Raw genomic sequence first — 14915 nt, 5'->3', positions numbered from 1 at the left:
ATCACTGGATTCTGGTGATAGAGAGAGAAAAATGATATTGACATCGATTTAAATCACCAAAACGGTAGATATTTATGTCAAATAGTTTCATCTGATAAAGAGAATTCATATTAAGTGTTTGTTTGCCTTGAAAGTCCTTGAAAAAACAAATCTAAACTCGGTTTGATTTTTTTTATTTCGAGTTGATTATGGTGTTTGGGTTTTTTTGTTTTGTTTTTTGAGGTCATAGATAAGTTTATTACGGTTTTTAAGGTATTTTCGTTAGAAAATGAGCAAAAAAAAAGTTTTTGGGTAAAAAAATAAATTAGATGACGTGTTGTTTAATTGTTTTTTTTTTTTAAATTGGGACAGATGACAAGTTACCCACCCCAAATGCAATAAAAAAAAACATAAGGGCTCAGTCGCCTTGAAGAAATAAGCCAGGCGGGTTGGTCTTTTTTATTTTTTTTTCAATTAATTTTTTTAATATATATATTTTAATTTTTTTACTTTATTTGTATTTAGATTAATATCTATTTTCTCTTTTTTATTTGGTTTAGGGAGCCTCTTTTAAATGATAATTATTTTTTTGTTATGCATTTAATTTTTGAAAAGGTTTTTTTTATTCATCTATATTTTTTTTATCTTTTGTATAGATAAACTTTGTTTTGGAGAGGAGAAAAAAATCATTTGAAGATAATATTTTTTCTCTTTTATTTTATTCAATCAATTAATGTGTGTTTATTTATATTTTTATTTGATCGAATACAAAAAATTATTTTAATAAACAAATGTGAGTCACCAAGAGTCAACTCCCATGTGGGATGATTTTAAACCAAAGCAATGTAAAGAGTCAAGTAAAAAGTTTTCAAAGTTGATTTATTAGTTTGAGTTTAATAACAATGCTAAATAATTTTATTTTTTCTTTAAAAAATACTATCTTTCATTTTTGTTTCTTTCAATTAAGTTATTTTTGTCATTTTTTATTTATTTTATCTTTCAATATTTGGTTGATTTTAAATTAGTATTCATAATTTATTTTGATTTACTTTCTATGATATTATAGCAATTTAAAACAAACATCCCGAAATCAAAAATAAAATCAACAAACAAAAAATATCTAAAAAAATAAATCCAAACTATGTAAAACAACCATGACTCGGATCATGTTAACGAAGATAACCCAAAAAAGCCAAAACATGAAAAACAATGAGGATTAATTTCAAAGAGGACAAAATTTTGAAGGACAAGACCATAAAAATATTAAATGAAAAAAACAACCTCATAAAAAGGCCCGAGCTAACTCGTGTTAACCCTCTGAACCCACAGCTTAGATTACGAGATCGAGATAATCTAATAGAAAAGAAAGCAAAGAAAATCACAAATCCCATTAAAAAAAAATAATGTCGAATAATGAAATCGAAAAAGAAAATAAGTCCAAAAAAACATAAAAAAATTACAAAATGACATTTTTTTCAACATTAACGTGGTGATGTATTAGATTGATCTGAATCAACTTGTTAAACTCGTGAACCGTGTTGCGGACTCCATTAAGTTCAATACTTTTTTTTTAAAACCTAATTATACAATAAAAAAAATATAAAGACTAATTAAAAATTTGAACATATCTTTAATTATAATTTGGTTGCTCATATAGATTCTGTATTTTTTTATAACTGTTTTTTTTAGAAAATAAAAAATAAATCTTGATTAGCAACTCAAACATTAATTTTAAAAATGTGAAAATTATATTAAAAGAAGTTCATGGCGTTACTTACACTATTAAATTAGAAAATAAATCTTGATTAGCAATTTAAATATTAATTTTAAAAATGTGCAAATTATATTAAAAAATTCGGGCGTTACTCTCACTATCAAATTAGATTCAGATGATTTTTTTTTTAAATTAGCATATTTTTTTTAAATGAAAAAATAACATAGCTTAAAAAAATCATGGAAATAGTGTAATTTGATAAGAAAATAAAAACGAAAAAAATATATTAAAAACCATGTCAATAAGAAAAAAGACCGTAATGCAAAACTCTTTGTACTCAAAACACGTAATAAAAAGCAGCATAAAAAAAAGAAGTTAATTTCAATGCGAAACACCAAAGTCAAGTCTGGCTAGCTAGCTGACCAACATAAACAAGTAAACCAAGATTACTATAATAATAATAATAAAAATCTATTAATTAATTTGCAATTTTCCTGTATCAACTTGAACTCAATCTAACAAAGTAAAAAAGGAAAAATTCTCTCTTTCCTCACTCAATCTCGCCTTATCCTGCGCACCAGCCGGCTTCCACCTCTCAGATCCTCCTGCTCTCCTACACACTCTCTCTGTACTCACCGATCAATCATAGTAATCGTCAGTTATTTGTAAGGATCCATCTGCTCAGCCTTTTTTAATTTTCATTTCTTTTTCATCATGCTTAATTACTAGAGTTTGCATGCGATTAATCTGCCGGTCATTTTCTGTTTGTAAATCGAAACCTTGAATTCAAGAATGTCTTGAATATTCTTCTAATCTTATATATATATATTTTTTGTTTTAGGTACTATGTAGTAAATATTAGTATTTGATGTAAGGATTTTTATGCACTTTCGGAGTACAGTCAGTTACCTCTGTTTCATATGCCAGTTTCAATTACGAAAATTATTCTGAGGTTTTTTTTTGTTGAAAAGTTGGAGAAACTGGGAATTGTGGAATTCCAGTAATTTCATGGTATACCCACTTGCTTTTAATTTATTTTTTTATTTTTAAATCCAAATTGATCTCCTTTGTAGAGAATACTTGATCAGTTTTTGTGGAGTGTGGATGACAATCTTATGCGCTTGTGTTAATTCGTTCCCATGGTATCTAAAATGTGTTTTAATTTGAATTAACTCATTTCTCATGACATGGTTTAAATACAAGTGGAATCTTATTGTTTTGAGCATATTATTTGTGTGATGATAACCATGTACACGTTAGCTCTTCTGATCTATTTACTGTTCCATTTTTATTTGTTTCTGTGTATTTTTTGATGATCGTTGGTGCCGCAGAGTGGGATTTATAAAGGTTTTGAATCATGAGCTGCTTCGGTTGTTGTGAAGAAGATGACGTCCAGAAAGCTGCTGACAATGGAGGTCCATATGCAGTTAAAAGCTCAGCAGGTAATATCTGCCTGCCAATAAGTTAGAAGTGTTGTAGCAAGAGTAATTTATTTCAATTTAATGGATACCTTTATCAATTTGAATTTGCTGAATGAACTTTGAAAGATTTTTATGGTGTAAAACACTCTGTATGGTTTCAATTAATAAATGTGCATTTTGTTCCTTTTTTATAAATTGTTTTAGTGAGAAGTTTGCTCTTTCATTTTTGAATTCAGGTATCATTATTGATTCTATTTACTGATTTGAATTTGACCAAGCAGGCCATGTCGGAAATTATCATGCATCAGAAACAGCTCCCAGGGGACCTCAGGCTGTTAAAATCCAGCCTATTGAAGTCCCTGCAATATCAGTGGATGAACTAAAGGAAGTTACAGTTAACTTTGGGACAGATTCTTTGATAGGAGAAGGATCATATGGAAGAGTATATTATGGTGTTCTTAAAAGTGAGCAGGCTGCAGCAATAAAAAAATTAGATGCCAGCAAACAACCTGATGATGAATTCTTAGCCCAGGTTTCTTTGAAATCCCACATTGTTGCATCTTCCATTTCAATTATAACTTTGGAGTTACATATCAAATGTTTGTATGACTTCAACAGGTCTCCATGGTTTCAAGGTTGAAGCATGAAAATTTCGTACAATTGCTTGGGTATTGTGTAGATGGAGGTTCCCGCGTACTCGCATATGAATTTGCTTCTAACGGATCTCTTCATGATATTCTTCATGGTATTTTTTATCAAGCCTTTCAGTGTCAATTCTTCTGATATGAAAGTTTAATAGTGCATTTCATTTGTGCAAATACTTCAACTTTTTTCTGATACTGACCTGTTTTATATGCTTAGAGCTGGAGGATTTTTTAATCCCTTTAGAATCCATAATTGATCATGGTTCTCATTCTTTTTGAGTGCTGTTCTATGTAATCAGAGAAAAGAGCTACCATTTATCATTGCAAAATCATATGACATGGCATCTTTTTTTGATATGGATGGACTCTTTAGCCATGTGAACTTGTTTTCATTTGATTTTGCATGCCTAAAAAATCTTTGGGTGGTAGACGCATATTGCATTGCAAATGTTCCTGGTTTCAAAACCTAGCAATAAAAACCTTGGCTATTAAAAAAAGGGTCCAGTGGAAATCCATCAGCATTTGCTTGCTTGAAATTTTAATAGATGTCAAAACACCAACATTAAATGATTTTTAACGAAAGTATTTCTACCTTGGAGTTGAGTGTTTACAATGCTTTTATAAGATTTCAAATACTCACATAGTCACATGTATTCTTTGGCTCTTACATCGAAATTGGTTATTATTTGCTATGCTTTTATAAAAGTGCAAACACTCACATTTATTCTTTGGCTCTAAAAACAAAATACTGGCTCATATTACTTGCATGATTAATGTTTTAGTTGTCAACGTTAATCAGGGAGGAAAGGTGTTAAAGGAGCACAACCTGGTCCTGTCCTTACATGGCCACAGCGTGTAAAAATTGCTGTTGGTGCTGCAAAAGGGCTTGAATACTTGCATGAGAAGGCTGATCCTCGCATCATTCATCGTGACATTAAGTCCAGCAATGTTCTTATTTTCGATGATGATGTTGCAAAAATTGCCGACTTTGATTTGTCAAATCAAGCTCCTGATATGGCAGCACGTCTTCATTCCACTCGAGTTCTGGGAACATTTGGTTATCATGCTCCCGAGTAAGCTAGTGGTTGATTATTTATGGTTATGTTATTTTCGCATCTTTGTTTTACCATGTCAAAAGCTGTTTTGGTATTCTAATATGTGGTTATGAGGAACCTAAAGGACCAAGCTGCTTATTAGATCCCTATCAGAGATTTTTACTTGATGATTTAGTATCCCTTTTGGAACTTAAAATTGAGTAATGCTCCATTGCTTGCTAGAAAAAGAAAAAAAAAACTTGTATGTTTCTGATAACTGTGCTTAGTTGAAAGCTTGTAAATTGTAGTTACAATTTGATTTCCTCGTGTCCTTCCCTGCTATCAACTTAAACATTAGTTTATTTGCTAAGATAACCCGCTTTCAAAATCTTGATGTGAGAGCGCAAGGCTTGATTGCTGTGCATTGACCATCTTTGTGGTTGGCAGATATGCAATGACTGGACAATTGAATGCAAAGAGTGATGTGTACAGTTTTGGTGTTGTCCTGCTTGAGCTTCTGACTGGGAGGAAACCTGTTGATCACACTTTACCACGTGGACAGCAGAGTCTAGTGACATGGGTACCAATCACTATTTGTTGTCTCTTGGCTAGCACTTATTCTCTACTTCCAAGCTTTTGAAACCTGTATGTTTCTTCTTCTCTTCATCCTGGCTGACTACTGAGTTTTTTCATGTGTCAGGCTACACCAAAACTCAGTGAGGACAAGGTTAAGCAGTGTGTTGATGCAAGATTACAAGGAGAGTGCCCACTCAAGGCAGTTGCAAAGGTATTTACTTCACCCTTCTAAAATTACTTTGTGAATCAAATAAAAAGACACTTCTATAATTTAAAAATCAGCTCGTCAATTTGTTCAATTGTCTCCAAAACTGCCATGAGAAACTATTCGCATCCTATTCAAATGGGGCTTTGCATTGCTACGTGATTCATGTGGCCTTCATGAGGTGGAATTCTTCACGGCATATATAAGGTGCTGGACTCAGGTGTCTATAAGTGCTACCTTTAAACTCTCTGTGTCTTCATTACAGATGGCTGCTGTTGCTGCCTTGTGTGTGCAATACGAAGCTGATTTCCGGCCAAACATGAGCATTGTGGTTAAAGCCCTCCAGCCCCTGCTAAATGCCCGGCCAGGACCTGCTGGAGAATCAGTAGGCATGTAATTCTTTCTCCACAGCCTCAGTGTATGATAGTGCATGTAAAAGCGCGCATCCATATGCAAGCGTAATATATCAAGGTTTTGTTACTTGCGTATGTAGCAAAACATTTGGACACCTTTCCCTGTGCTCCCATTATTTGACATGCATTTGATTTTTTTTTATGTGTGAAGCTGCCCATCTTGTCATATGATTTTACCTCCTTTCTTTTTTATTTTTGCTTTCCCAGTTAGTCATATTATATCCTCTCTTACTCTTAAAGTTGTTACATGTTTACTAGTTCCTTTTTTTTATACCATCTCTCAGAGGTGAAGTAAGAGGATATTCTTATCCAGCTTGTAAATGAGATTGTTTACGTGAAAAATATGCCTCGGCAGAAGTCAAAACAATTGAAGTTATTTGGGCTAGGTTTAATTTGTATTTTGACTCCATACGGGCTGAGTTGTCTGAGCCTTGATGTTTCTGGGTTTTCATTATATGGGCATCTCCTTTTCTTACTCACCTTTTCCCCTTCTATTTTATGACGGGTCTATATGTCGGAAGAAATGGTTGAGGACAGGCTCGGAAATAAACAGAAAGTGGGTGTAGAAACTGGGTACCCATAATTTAGTCTCAGCAGAGACCACGGGCATCGCTGCTTCAGGAAATACAGCTACTGTTGTACCTCCTCAAGTAAAAATGGGATTTACCATGAAAAACAAGAGAATTATTTGCCACAGAAACTTTGGAGTTCAAAAAGGTGGTTTTACCGAAAATATCCCAATGAAAGTGGAGAGTAGAGAATAGTGACACACAAGCTTTGGTGCTTGCGTTTAGCAGTGGGGTTGGAATTTTTTTTTTTAATGTATAAAATGATGTTCAGGTACTGAAAATTGGGTAAGAAAAGGATAAAAAACTGGTTATGACAAATTTGGAATCATATTAATTAGAATTGAGTCAACTTGAGATATCCTATTAAAAATAAAGATAATTATAAAGTTTTTTTTATAAAAAAACCGTGTTAATTTTTCAAACTCGTGATCCGAGTCGTGACCTAGAGCACTTAATATGAATAAACTATGAAGTCCAATTCTTAATCAATCATGGAAAGATAAAATTGAAAAAAAAAATTTTAATTATACAAAAAGATTTTTAAAAAATAACAATTAAAAAAATGAGGATTAAAATTAAAGTACAAATTAAATTTTATATTTAATTGAAATGTAAAATTGAAAAAAAAAATCAATTTAGTAAAATGACAAAAACAAATAAAAATAAGGATCAAAATTGACATAAAAATAAAAAAAATATTGTAATTAAATGGTGAAATTAAAAAGAATAATAACTTTTACAAAATAGCCAAGAAAAAAAACAAGATTAAAAAAAATAAGGATCAAATTAGAAAACATAATACTATCAATTTGAATTGAAAGATGAAATAAAAACAATAAAACTTTTACAAAAAGGCTAGGGTAACAAATTAGAAATCCAAAAAATAAGGACTAAATCAGAAAATATAATATTTGATAAATTATGATTTAAGGATGAAATTAAAAACAAATAAAACTTTTACAAGACCAAAAATGATAAATCAAAAGAACAAGAATTGAAGTTGAAATACCAACAATCAAGAGGCTAGGCTTTAATTTTTAAGGGAGGAAAGAGAAAAAGGAGAAAAAAAAGCCTACTGGCTAAACGCGCTACACCAACAAGAACAAAATATGATGGAAGGACATTTTTGGACGATTGGAGGTGCCACACCCGCCGCTGGATGTGCCACACGCGAGCGGTTTTTTGTTTTTGTTTTTATTTAGCTAAATACTAAAGTATTTTTAAGCTGACTTTCTAATTAAAAAAAACTATTATGAAAAATAAAAAACTCCCCTTAACCTCATGCTTAATTTGTGTTTGATTTTAATGCTATTTTCATCGTTTTACCATGTATTTTAATTGTTTATTATTTTTTATATTTAATTAAATACCAAATTGTCCCTCGAGTTAAATTATAATAATAATAAAAACCATTGTGAAAATAAAAAATACCCCTTGATGCCATGTTTAATGTTTTTTTTTTCTTCAAAGAATATTTTAATAATTTTATTATGCAATTAAGATGAGAAAATATTTATATGTTATTTGTTTTTTTTTTTTGTATTTTAAGGCTAAAGAAATAACTATTGATAAGTTTTTTTTAGAGAGAGAAGGTGTGTGTGATGGTTAATGAGAGAGGAGGGTTGCTTTTGTCGAGGGAAATAAGAAAAGGCTAGATTAACAGTAATTTAGGTTATCTTTTTGACTAGTTTTTCAAGAAAATTAGAGTTTTACTCTATTTTTGAATAGCTCCTTGGCCCTTAACTTTGCCAACATTCTCCCAAATGTCTTTAATTTTGTTTTTCTTACAATTTCGTTTTATTATAAAATTGAGTAATAAATAGATTTACCATAGCTTAGCAGAAAACAATGTCTTGTACATCAACATGTATTTGAAGGAACTTCGTCACATTTATATCTAAATTAAAGCTTGAGTATCTTTGTAATTGAGACTATTCGAATATAAAGTCTGAATAAGGCTTGCTGATCTTGGTGAGCACTGAGTCGGTTCATATTGAACAGTACTTCGTAAATATACACTTCAGCGAAACACATGTCGCTGAAAACATTGTCTTTTTACCTGGAATTATTTGTAATCATAAATCATAATCCTATGGAGCATTGGGAATCCGTGTTCAAGGATACTTTTCATTGTTCCTTTATCCGAGTTGAGCTTCGTTTCGGTTTCTCCTCCTTTATTTTGTATTACTGGTCAAATGATCAATGATACACTACTTCCTGGAATTCTAGTCTTGGCCATGCATGGGACCTCGCTCTGCTTTTCGTGAGCCCTGAGAAGCAAAACAATCAAAGATTTTGATGTGACCACATACTCCAGACATAAAGCTTCTGGCTAGAAAATTGGCAATCCTTTGGGTTGACACTGGTAATCACGAGGTGGCATTTAACCTCCCCAGTCCAGCTGTTCCCGGAGTAAAAAAAAAGGGATCTGAATCAGAGCACGATTACTTCTTCCACCATGTGCTCTTGGCACTCCAGTCTTCACAACTCGAGCATAGGTAGCTAAACAAGACAGATCATGTTTGATAGAGGAATAATTAAAAAGAGAAGGAAAGAAAACGAACTTGCAAGTAAGTTTAAAAGCAAAGTTACCTGAAGCTGAACCTTCTCCTTCTGCACCTGCGGTAGCCATAAAATGAAACTCTTAATAACAACCCAGTCTCATTGGTTGTCAGCTGTTTAGCTAATCAACCGCTTCATAATCTTCGGAACAAGGCTATTAAAGCATGAATTGTGGTTTGCAAACTCATCCGAAGGGCATGGTCCAATAAGACACTCTAACTGAATGATCCCCAACAAAAAAACTCGAGGGCATTCATTTGATTTTTAAAGCAAATGGAATTTCATTTCCAATGTTTGGGTAAATGTTTTTTCAGGAACTAGACCCCCAACCATCAATATGAATCTGTAGTTTTAATACGAGAGGCATTCACTCATATTACTAAAATAAACAAAAGAATAAGAGTTAAAAAAATACGTGCATGTCAAATGAGAATAGGCAGAAGTGCATCATTGACAAGTGGACCTATACTGTCAACAACATCAAAATACCAAATTCAGAACATACTTACCAAGCAAATAAGAGTTAAAAAAACAAATCAAACAAACCAATTTGATTGAACGATGGAGACAATAAAAACAGGTTACATAGGCGGATCAGCTATTGTGAGGAAGAAATAAAAGATAGAAATCAGCATAGGGGAAGACAACCTGGAAATGAGACCGCATCAATTAGGACTCTATGAAGACCTTAACAATCACACAACGCCTAACAAAATACAATATGACAAAACATTGGTCTATGATGATACCGATTCACTTTGTTATCAAACTATTAAATGTGTATCTCACTGCTTACTCCAGGTTTGATGAGCCACATACATATTAACTAATCTGTCAAATCATCATCAAGAAAATCAAGACCGTCATCTTCTGTGGTAACTCCTCCGGCAGCAGGAATAACATCCAAAGGCTCAAGTACCCCCCCTGCCAATGTCACCATATCTGCAGGTCTCTTTTCTTGATGGTCATTCTCATCCATTACGTCTCCATCAAATTGTTCCATCTCATTATAAAGGATCTCCTAAAACAGGATGAGAGGTTTCAGCAAGTTCTCAAGCACTCCGTGAATAATCAAGGCAGTGTGCAAAATAAAAGAAAAAGAAGATTTTTTGGAGAAAAAGTAGATATAATTCGAGGTACCTCGTCTTCTTGCATGGGTTGTTTGTCTGACTCCACAAGCCAGTCATCCAGTATGTTTTCTGTAATTAAGTTGTCAAATGAGATCACATCACCAGGCTTTCTTCCTTGTTGTCGTTCTCTTAGTCGCAAATTGTAATGGACATAGGTAAGCTCATTCCATCTCTTCCTAGACACACTACTATGCCTTTTACTATGAACTTGATCATATATACTCCACGTGTGTTCACATACAAGAGATGAGCATGTCTGGCTTAGCATGCGAATGGCAATTCGTTGAAGCTCCAAGCAATTTATCCCATGTTGCTGCCACCATGCAGCTAATAAGAAATTGACAAGTGTATGCGTTTAGATCACTCCTTGATTTTGCATAATAAAACAAGAGAAATCACACTAGAGAATTCAATTTATGCTTAATTAAGATGCACGGCATCTCAGCCAACATTACCTGGATTGAGCTCCATTCTAGTACTTATAGCCAAATCAGTTCCAAAATCCGCTTTGGCAGACACAAAATCAGGTATCTGCTTGGGTCACACAACAGAAGATCAACAAAATTAAGAATACATAATAAAACTAAAATTGATGAAAATGAAAAAAACAGTTTTGGCTGCATTTTCTGGCATCATTTAATGCAGCACAAATTAACGGAAGCCCAACCTTCAGACACCAAGTAACTAAACAAATATAGCTCTAACATTAGTCCAGTCCTAAAAAATGATACAACAACAGCCAAAAAAAAAAAAAAAGGCACATTACCTGCATGGATGCAGAAACTCTTTTCCCGGTGTCAGCTTCTAATCGAACAATGCATTCATTTAGGCCACGAATAACCTCAGGATTCTATGACAAATAAATGAAATAAGGACAAGATGGAATGGCAATAAGCTTAAAACTAAAAGGGATGTAGTTAACATAGCTCATACCAATAGGAAATCAGGACGATAGCGGTAAGATGGATTAAGAAAGTAAGTAGCCACATAAAGAGGGTGGTGAAACAAGGAGCTCCATTGGTTTTCTATCACGCTCCAGAAAGGTCCATATTTTCGTGCATCATCCCCATGAATAGCTTTAATTGCATGTTTAGCTCTACACATGTCATTATATATATGTGCTATTGATTGGGTTTCATCACTATCTATCTTCTGAAGAACAAGTGCAACTGGTTCTAAAGATTTTATCACATACTGTATCTTCTTCCAGAATGTGGAATTTAAGACAATTTTTTCGACTTCTCTACCATCATCTGATTTGGTAAATCGAGAGGATATCCATTTATTTGATTGGAACATTCTCTTAAGACCCACCCTTTGGTCCAAAAAACTTTGTAAAGTGAAGAATGTAGTGCCATATTTAGTAACAGTTGGCCTGAGAAGTTCCTGTCCCTTTGTGAACTCTTTCTTCATATAATTCAACAACCAAGTATTGTTGTAAATGAACCTTGTAACTCTTTTAGCTTTATCTACGCACTCTCCTACCCATTTTATATTCAAAAAATCCTCTACCATTTGATCAATGCAATGGATAGCACATGGTGTCCAAAATAAATTTCTCCTTTTCTCTTCTAGCATCTTCCCAGCGGCCTTAAAACTGGCAGTGTTCTTAGTGATTACCTGTGATGGAAGCAAGAAGAAAACAGCTAATTAGGCATCCATTTATGAGTACATTTGAAACAGTGCAACAAGGGAAATATTAGAAAGAGATGTTTAACTACCTGAACAACATTTTCCTCACCAATCTCTTCCACCACCTTGTCCAACAACTTGAAAAGGCTGGCGGCATCTTCTATTATATCAGTGGCATCAACAGAAGAAACAAAATATACACCTCGGGGACAACAGACCAAAAGGTTTATTGATGTCCTACCCTGGAGATCATTCCAACTATCAGCCACAATAGAACAACCAGTAATCATCCAAGATGCCTTAAATTCTTCTTGATACTCTTTAATGGTAGTGATCTCATCCTGAAGAAATCGACCAGATATCAGTCGGCTGGAAGGACCTTGCAGACCTGGCCCATACTGGCCAACCAACTCCAGCATTTTGTGGAAATATGGGGAATTTGCTGCATTTGAAGGCAATCCTGCATGATAAAAGAATTTGCAGATGGCAGAGATCACTTCCTTTCGAGCTTTCTTCTCAAAACCCATCTTTGCTTTTGTTTGCCTGTAGTGTGATGATGTTTGGCTTTTAAGAGACTTCAAAAACACTGAATCCAATCTTGATCTTTTCATTGGTGGTTCAGCACCATTGCTGCTGCTACCAGGGGACCTCCCCTTGATGTTATTTCTGATGTCATTGTCAGAAAATTTATCATCAATGACCAGCAAATCTTTACTTGAATATTGCAACAACCCTCCCTCATGTTCCTCCTCTTCATCCTCATTGTCTGAGTTGGTATAGAAAGTGGATATATCTTTAGATTCAAGTTTCCGATTCCTTCTTCCAGTACGGTGCCATTTCATGTTCTCCTTGATTCTAAGGTACACTTCCTCAGGTGCCTTGTCACAGTAGGCAACTTCCCCAGGGATCCTAGCCAGATGTTGTTTAAATCGGTTTATGCCTCCACTAATAATTTTTTCACAGTAGTTGCACTTCACCCTTTTCTTCTTTTCATCTTGAGCAACACAGTGTTCCCAGCCCGGGTCCACATATCCTAAGGATCGAAGAGAAGCAAACCTTATAACCAAGTTCTTGTCACCCACCACCCTTTTGCCTTTTTGTTTGTAACTACAAGAAGCTTCTTCCATGTCATCATATTCATTAGAGTGGAAAGCTAAAGGTGCCTGTTCATATTCAGTTTGCCTTCGTTTTCGACCTGAACGGCATCCTTCCAGGTTTTTTCTCATATTGAAGCATACTTCCTCAGGAACCTTAACACAGTGAGTAACTTCACCAGACATTCTAGCTAAATGTTGCTTCAACCTGAATATTCCACCACTGACTATTTTCCCACAGTAGTTGCATTTGACCTTCTTCTTTCTTTCATCTTGAGCAATGCCATGCTCCCATCCAGGATCAATATATCCTGAGGACCGAAGTGGAGCCATTTCTTCAAACATTTGGCAATCAGCACTGCAGCAGCAGCTTATATCCTTGACTGTTATATTCAAAGAAGCATTAAAATAAACAAACAGCTATAAGAAATGAAACATTTATTACCAGCAATTTAAATTGTTGAGCAACTGAAGATTTACTTGGAGGGGGGGGAAGCACCAGAGAAAGGAGCATTCCCAACTCAGAAACAATAATATTGCAACAAAAGAGATATACACTATAATAAAATCATCTCCTGATATGCTCATGGGATTGGTACTTCTAGTTTACTGGCAAATGTTGAAAAAGGATGTGCAAATCTGTAAAACCCTCCATATTATCACTGGTCTTTTTGTAACATTAAAAAGGATGAGGAAAAAAAGATCCGGCTAAGATAAAATGAGCATGGCTGAACAAATTATTATCCCAGAGACAAGCTAGGCTAACCAAATGGGTGATGAATCTGGTGGTGGAACACAAATTAGGGACTTCAACTTGACATGAATTTCAGTCTTAAAACAAACTAAAACAAAATCCTTAACACCAACAACGAAAATTTCACATATTCTGCCAGATTTGTATAGAATTCCATGTGAAAGATAAAGTCTTTCCAATGACAGTACTTCAACAGAGAAAATATGACACTTGCTAAAATACCAACACCAGCTACATCTACAGAAAAAAAAAAAAAAAAGCAAAAGAAGATAGAATAGGCAATTCTGACTTCTGAGCTTCATGAATAGCATGCAGCAAGAAAATAGGAAAGAAATTCAGTAATAGAATAAATTACCTTGTTATTACCCTGTAAATCCTTTCTCCAGAGTCTCCTGCTGCATGTACGTCAAAACCTAGTTGACTTGTGTTTCTTCCTCAAAAGTCAAAACCATAAAATGGGTCTTTCAGATAACCCTGTGCTAGTTACCAAAAATACAGTAACCAGTGAGTTGAGAACCCAAAGAGCAAGCAATGAACATTAAAACAAAAAAAGTCAAACAGCGAATTTACTACAACAAGGTGGTCTCAGCAGGCAGACAGAAAAACACAGCATGAAATGACACATAGTATTTCTCGAAGTTTCTTTTCAAAGTCAATCACTATCTCAAATATCAAATACAGGTACATCCACTTCCACTAAATTTTCTAGTCCATTTTTCAGAGCTTGCAAACCATGATTTATGTTCTTCGATATATCTCATAATACAAAAGGATACAAGAATTACCAGTCTGCAAGTAAGTGTACTTCTGAAATCTGCAGGAAATGCAAAAAAAAAAAAAAAAAAAAGAAGCAGTCAGAACCAAGAAGAGAATTAAGAACAAAGATTACCTGGCACGATATGCACATGCACAGAAACTAAAGACTTGATGACATTATTTTACAAAAAGAAAAATAAAAAAAGGAAGGTCTATGAATTCTTAATTACCAACTTGAACTTGGACTCGGCACCGGGCTTTTCATAAAGAGGAAAGAGGTCAGGATGAGATTCCCATACTTTCTTTCTGTATGCAGCTTTAACCTAACACATAAGAAGAGAGCACACACAAAAATAAAATGTTAATTTGACAACAAGAAGCGATGAAAGAAGAAAACAAAGCGAAATCGCCCAAAGAGCTTAGCTTAAAAAC

General features: G+C 34.0%; 2 protein-coding genes across 7 annotated transcripts; one reads left to right on the top strand and one right to left on the bottom strand.

The window, feature by feature from the left end:
• The first annotated feature begins 2171 nt into the window (after positions 1–2171).
• LOC7455395 (pto-interacting protein 1) lies at positions 2172–6128 on the top strand. The gene is made up of 8 exons (XM_002320910.4): positions 2172–2358; positions 3025–3135; positions 3396–3646; positions 3733–3859; positions 4558–4831; positions 5240–5372; positions 5493–5579; positions 5839–6128. Exons 2-8 carry the CDS (start codon positions 3051–3053, stop codon positions 5968–5970), a joined length of 1089 nt encoding a protein of 362 aa, XP_002320946.1. The 5' UTR covers positions 2172–2358; positions 3025–3050; the 3' UTR covers positions 5971–6128.
• Positions 6129–8423: 2295 nt separating this feature from the next.
• Positions 8424–13355, bottom strand: LOC7495185 (uncharacterized). Of its 6 annotated transcripts, none has more exons than XR_002977585.2 (9): positions 11969–13355; positions 11181–11867; positions 11014–11097; positions 10703–10778; positions 10258–10574; positions 9914–10138; positions 9533–9585; positions 9148–9174; positions 8424–9057 (listed from the first exon to the last, which is right to left on the bottom strand). XR_002977585.2 is itself a non-coding variant. In XM_024584473.2 (8 exons), exons 1-6 carry the CDS (start codon positions 13316–13318, stop codon positions 9944–9946), a joined length of 2709 nt encoding a protein of 902 aa, XP_024440241.1. In that variant the 5' UTR covers positions 13319–13355; the 3' UTR covers positions 8424–9057; positions 9148–9174; positions 9937–9943. The 6 variants fall into 6 exon arrangements, 2 of the variants coding, with proteins under 2 accessions (XP_024440241.1, XP_024440242.1); XR_002977586.2 differs by having other exon boundaries at positions 9937–10138; XR_002977584.2 differs by lacking the exon at positions 9533–9585.
• Between the last annotated feature and the right edge of the window lie 1560 nt (positions 13356–14915).

The sequence above is a fragment of the Populus trichocarpa genome, chromosome 14, assembly GCF_000002775.5.
Source record: "Populus trichocarpa isolate Nisqually-1 chromosome 14, P.trichocarpa_v4.1, whole genome shotgun sequence".
NCBI lineage: Eukaryota > Viridiplantae > Streptophyta > Magnoliopsida > Malpighiales > Salicaceae > Populus > Populus trichocarpa.
The sequence above is the reverse complement of the archived record's forward strand: the minus strand, read 5'-3'. Positions and strand labels throughout refer to the sequence as shown.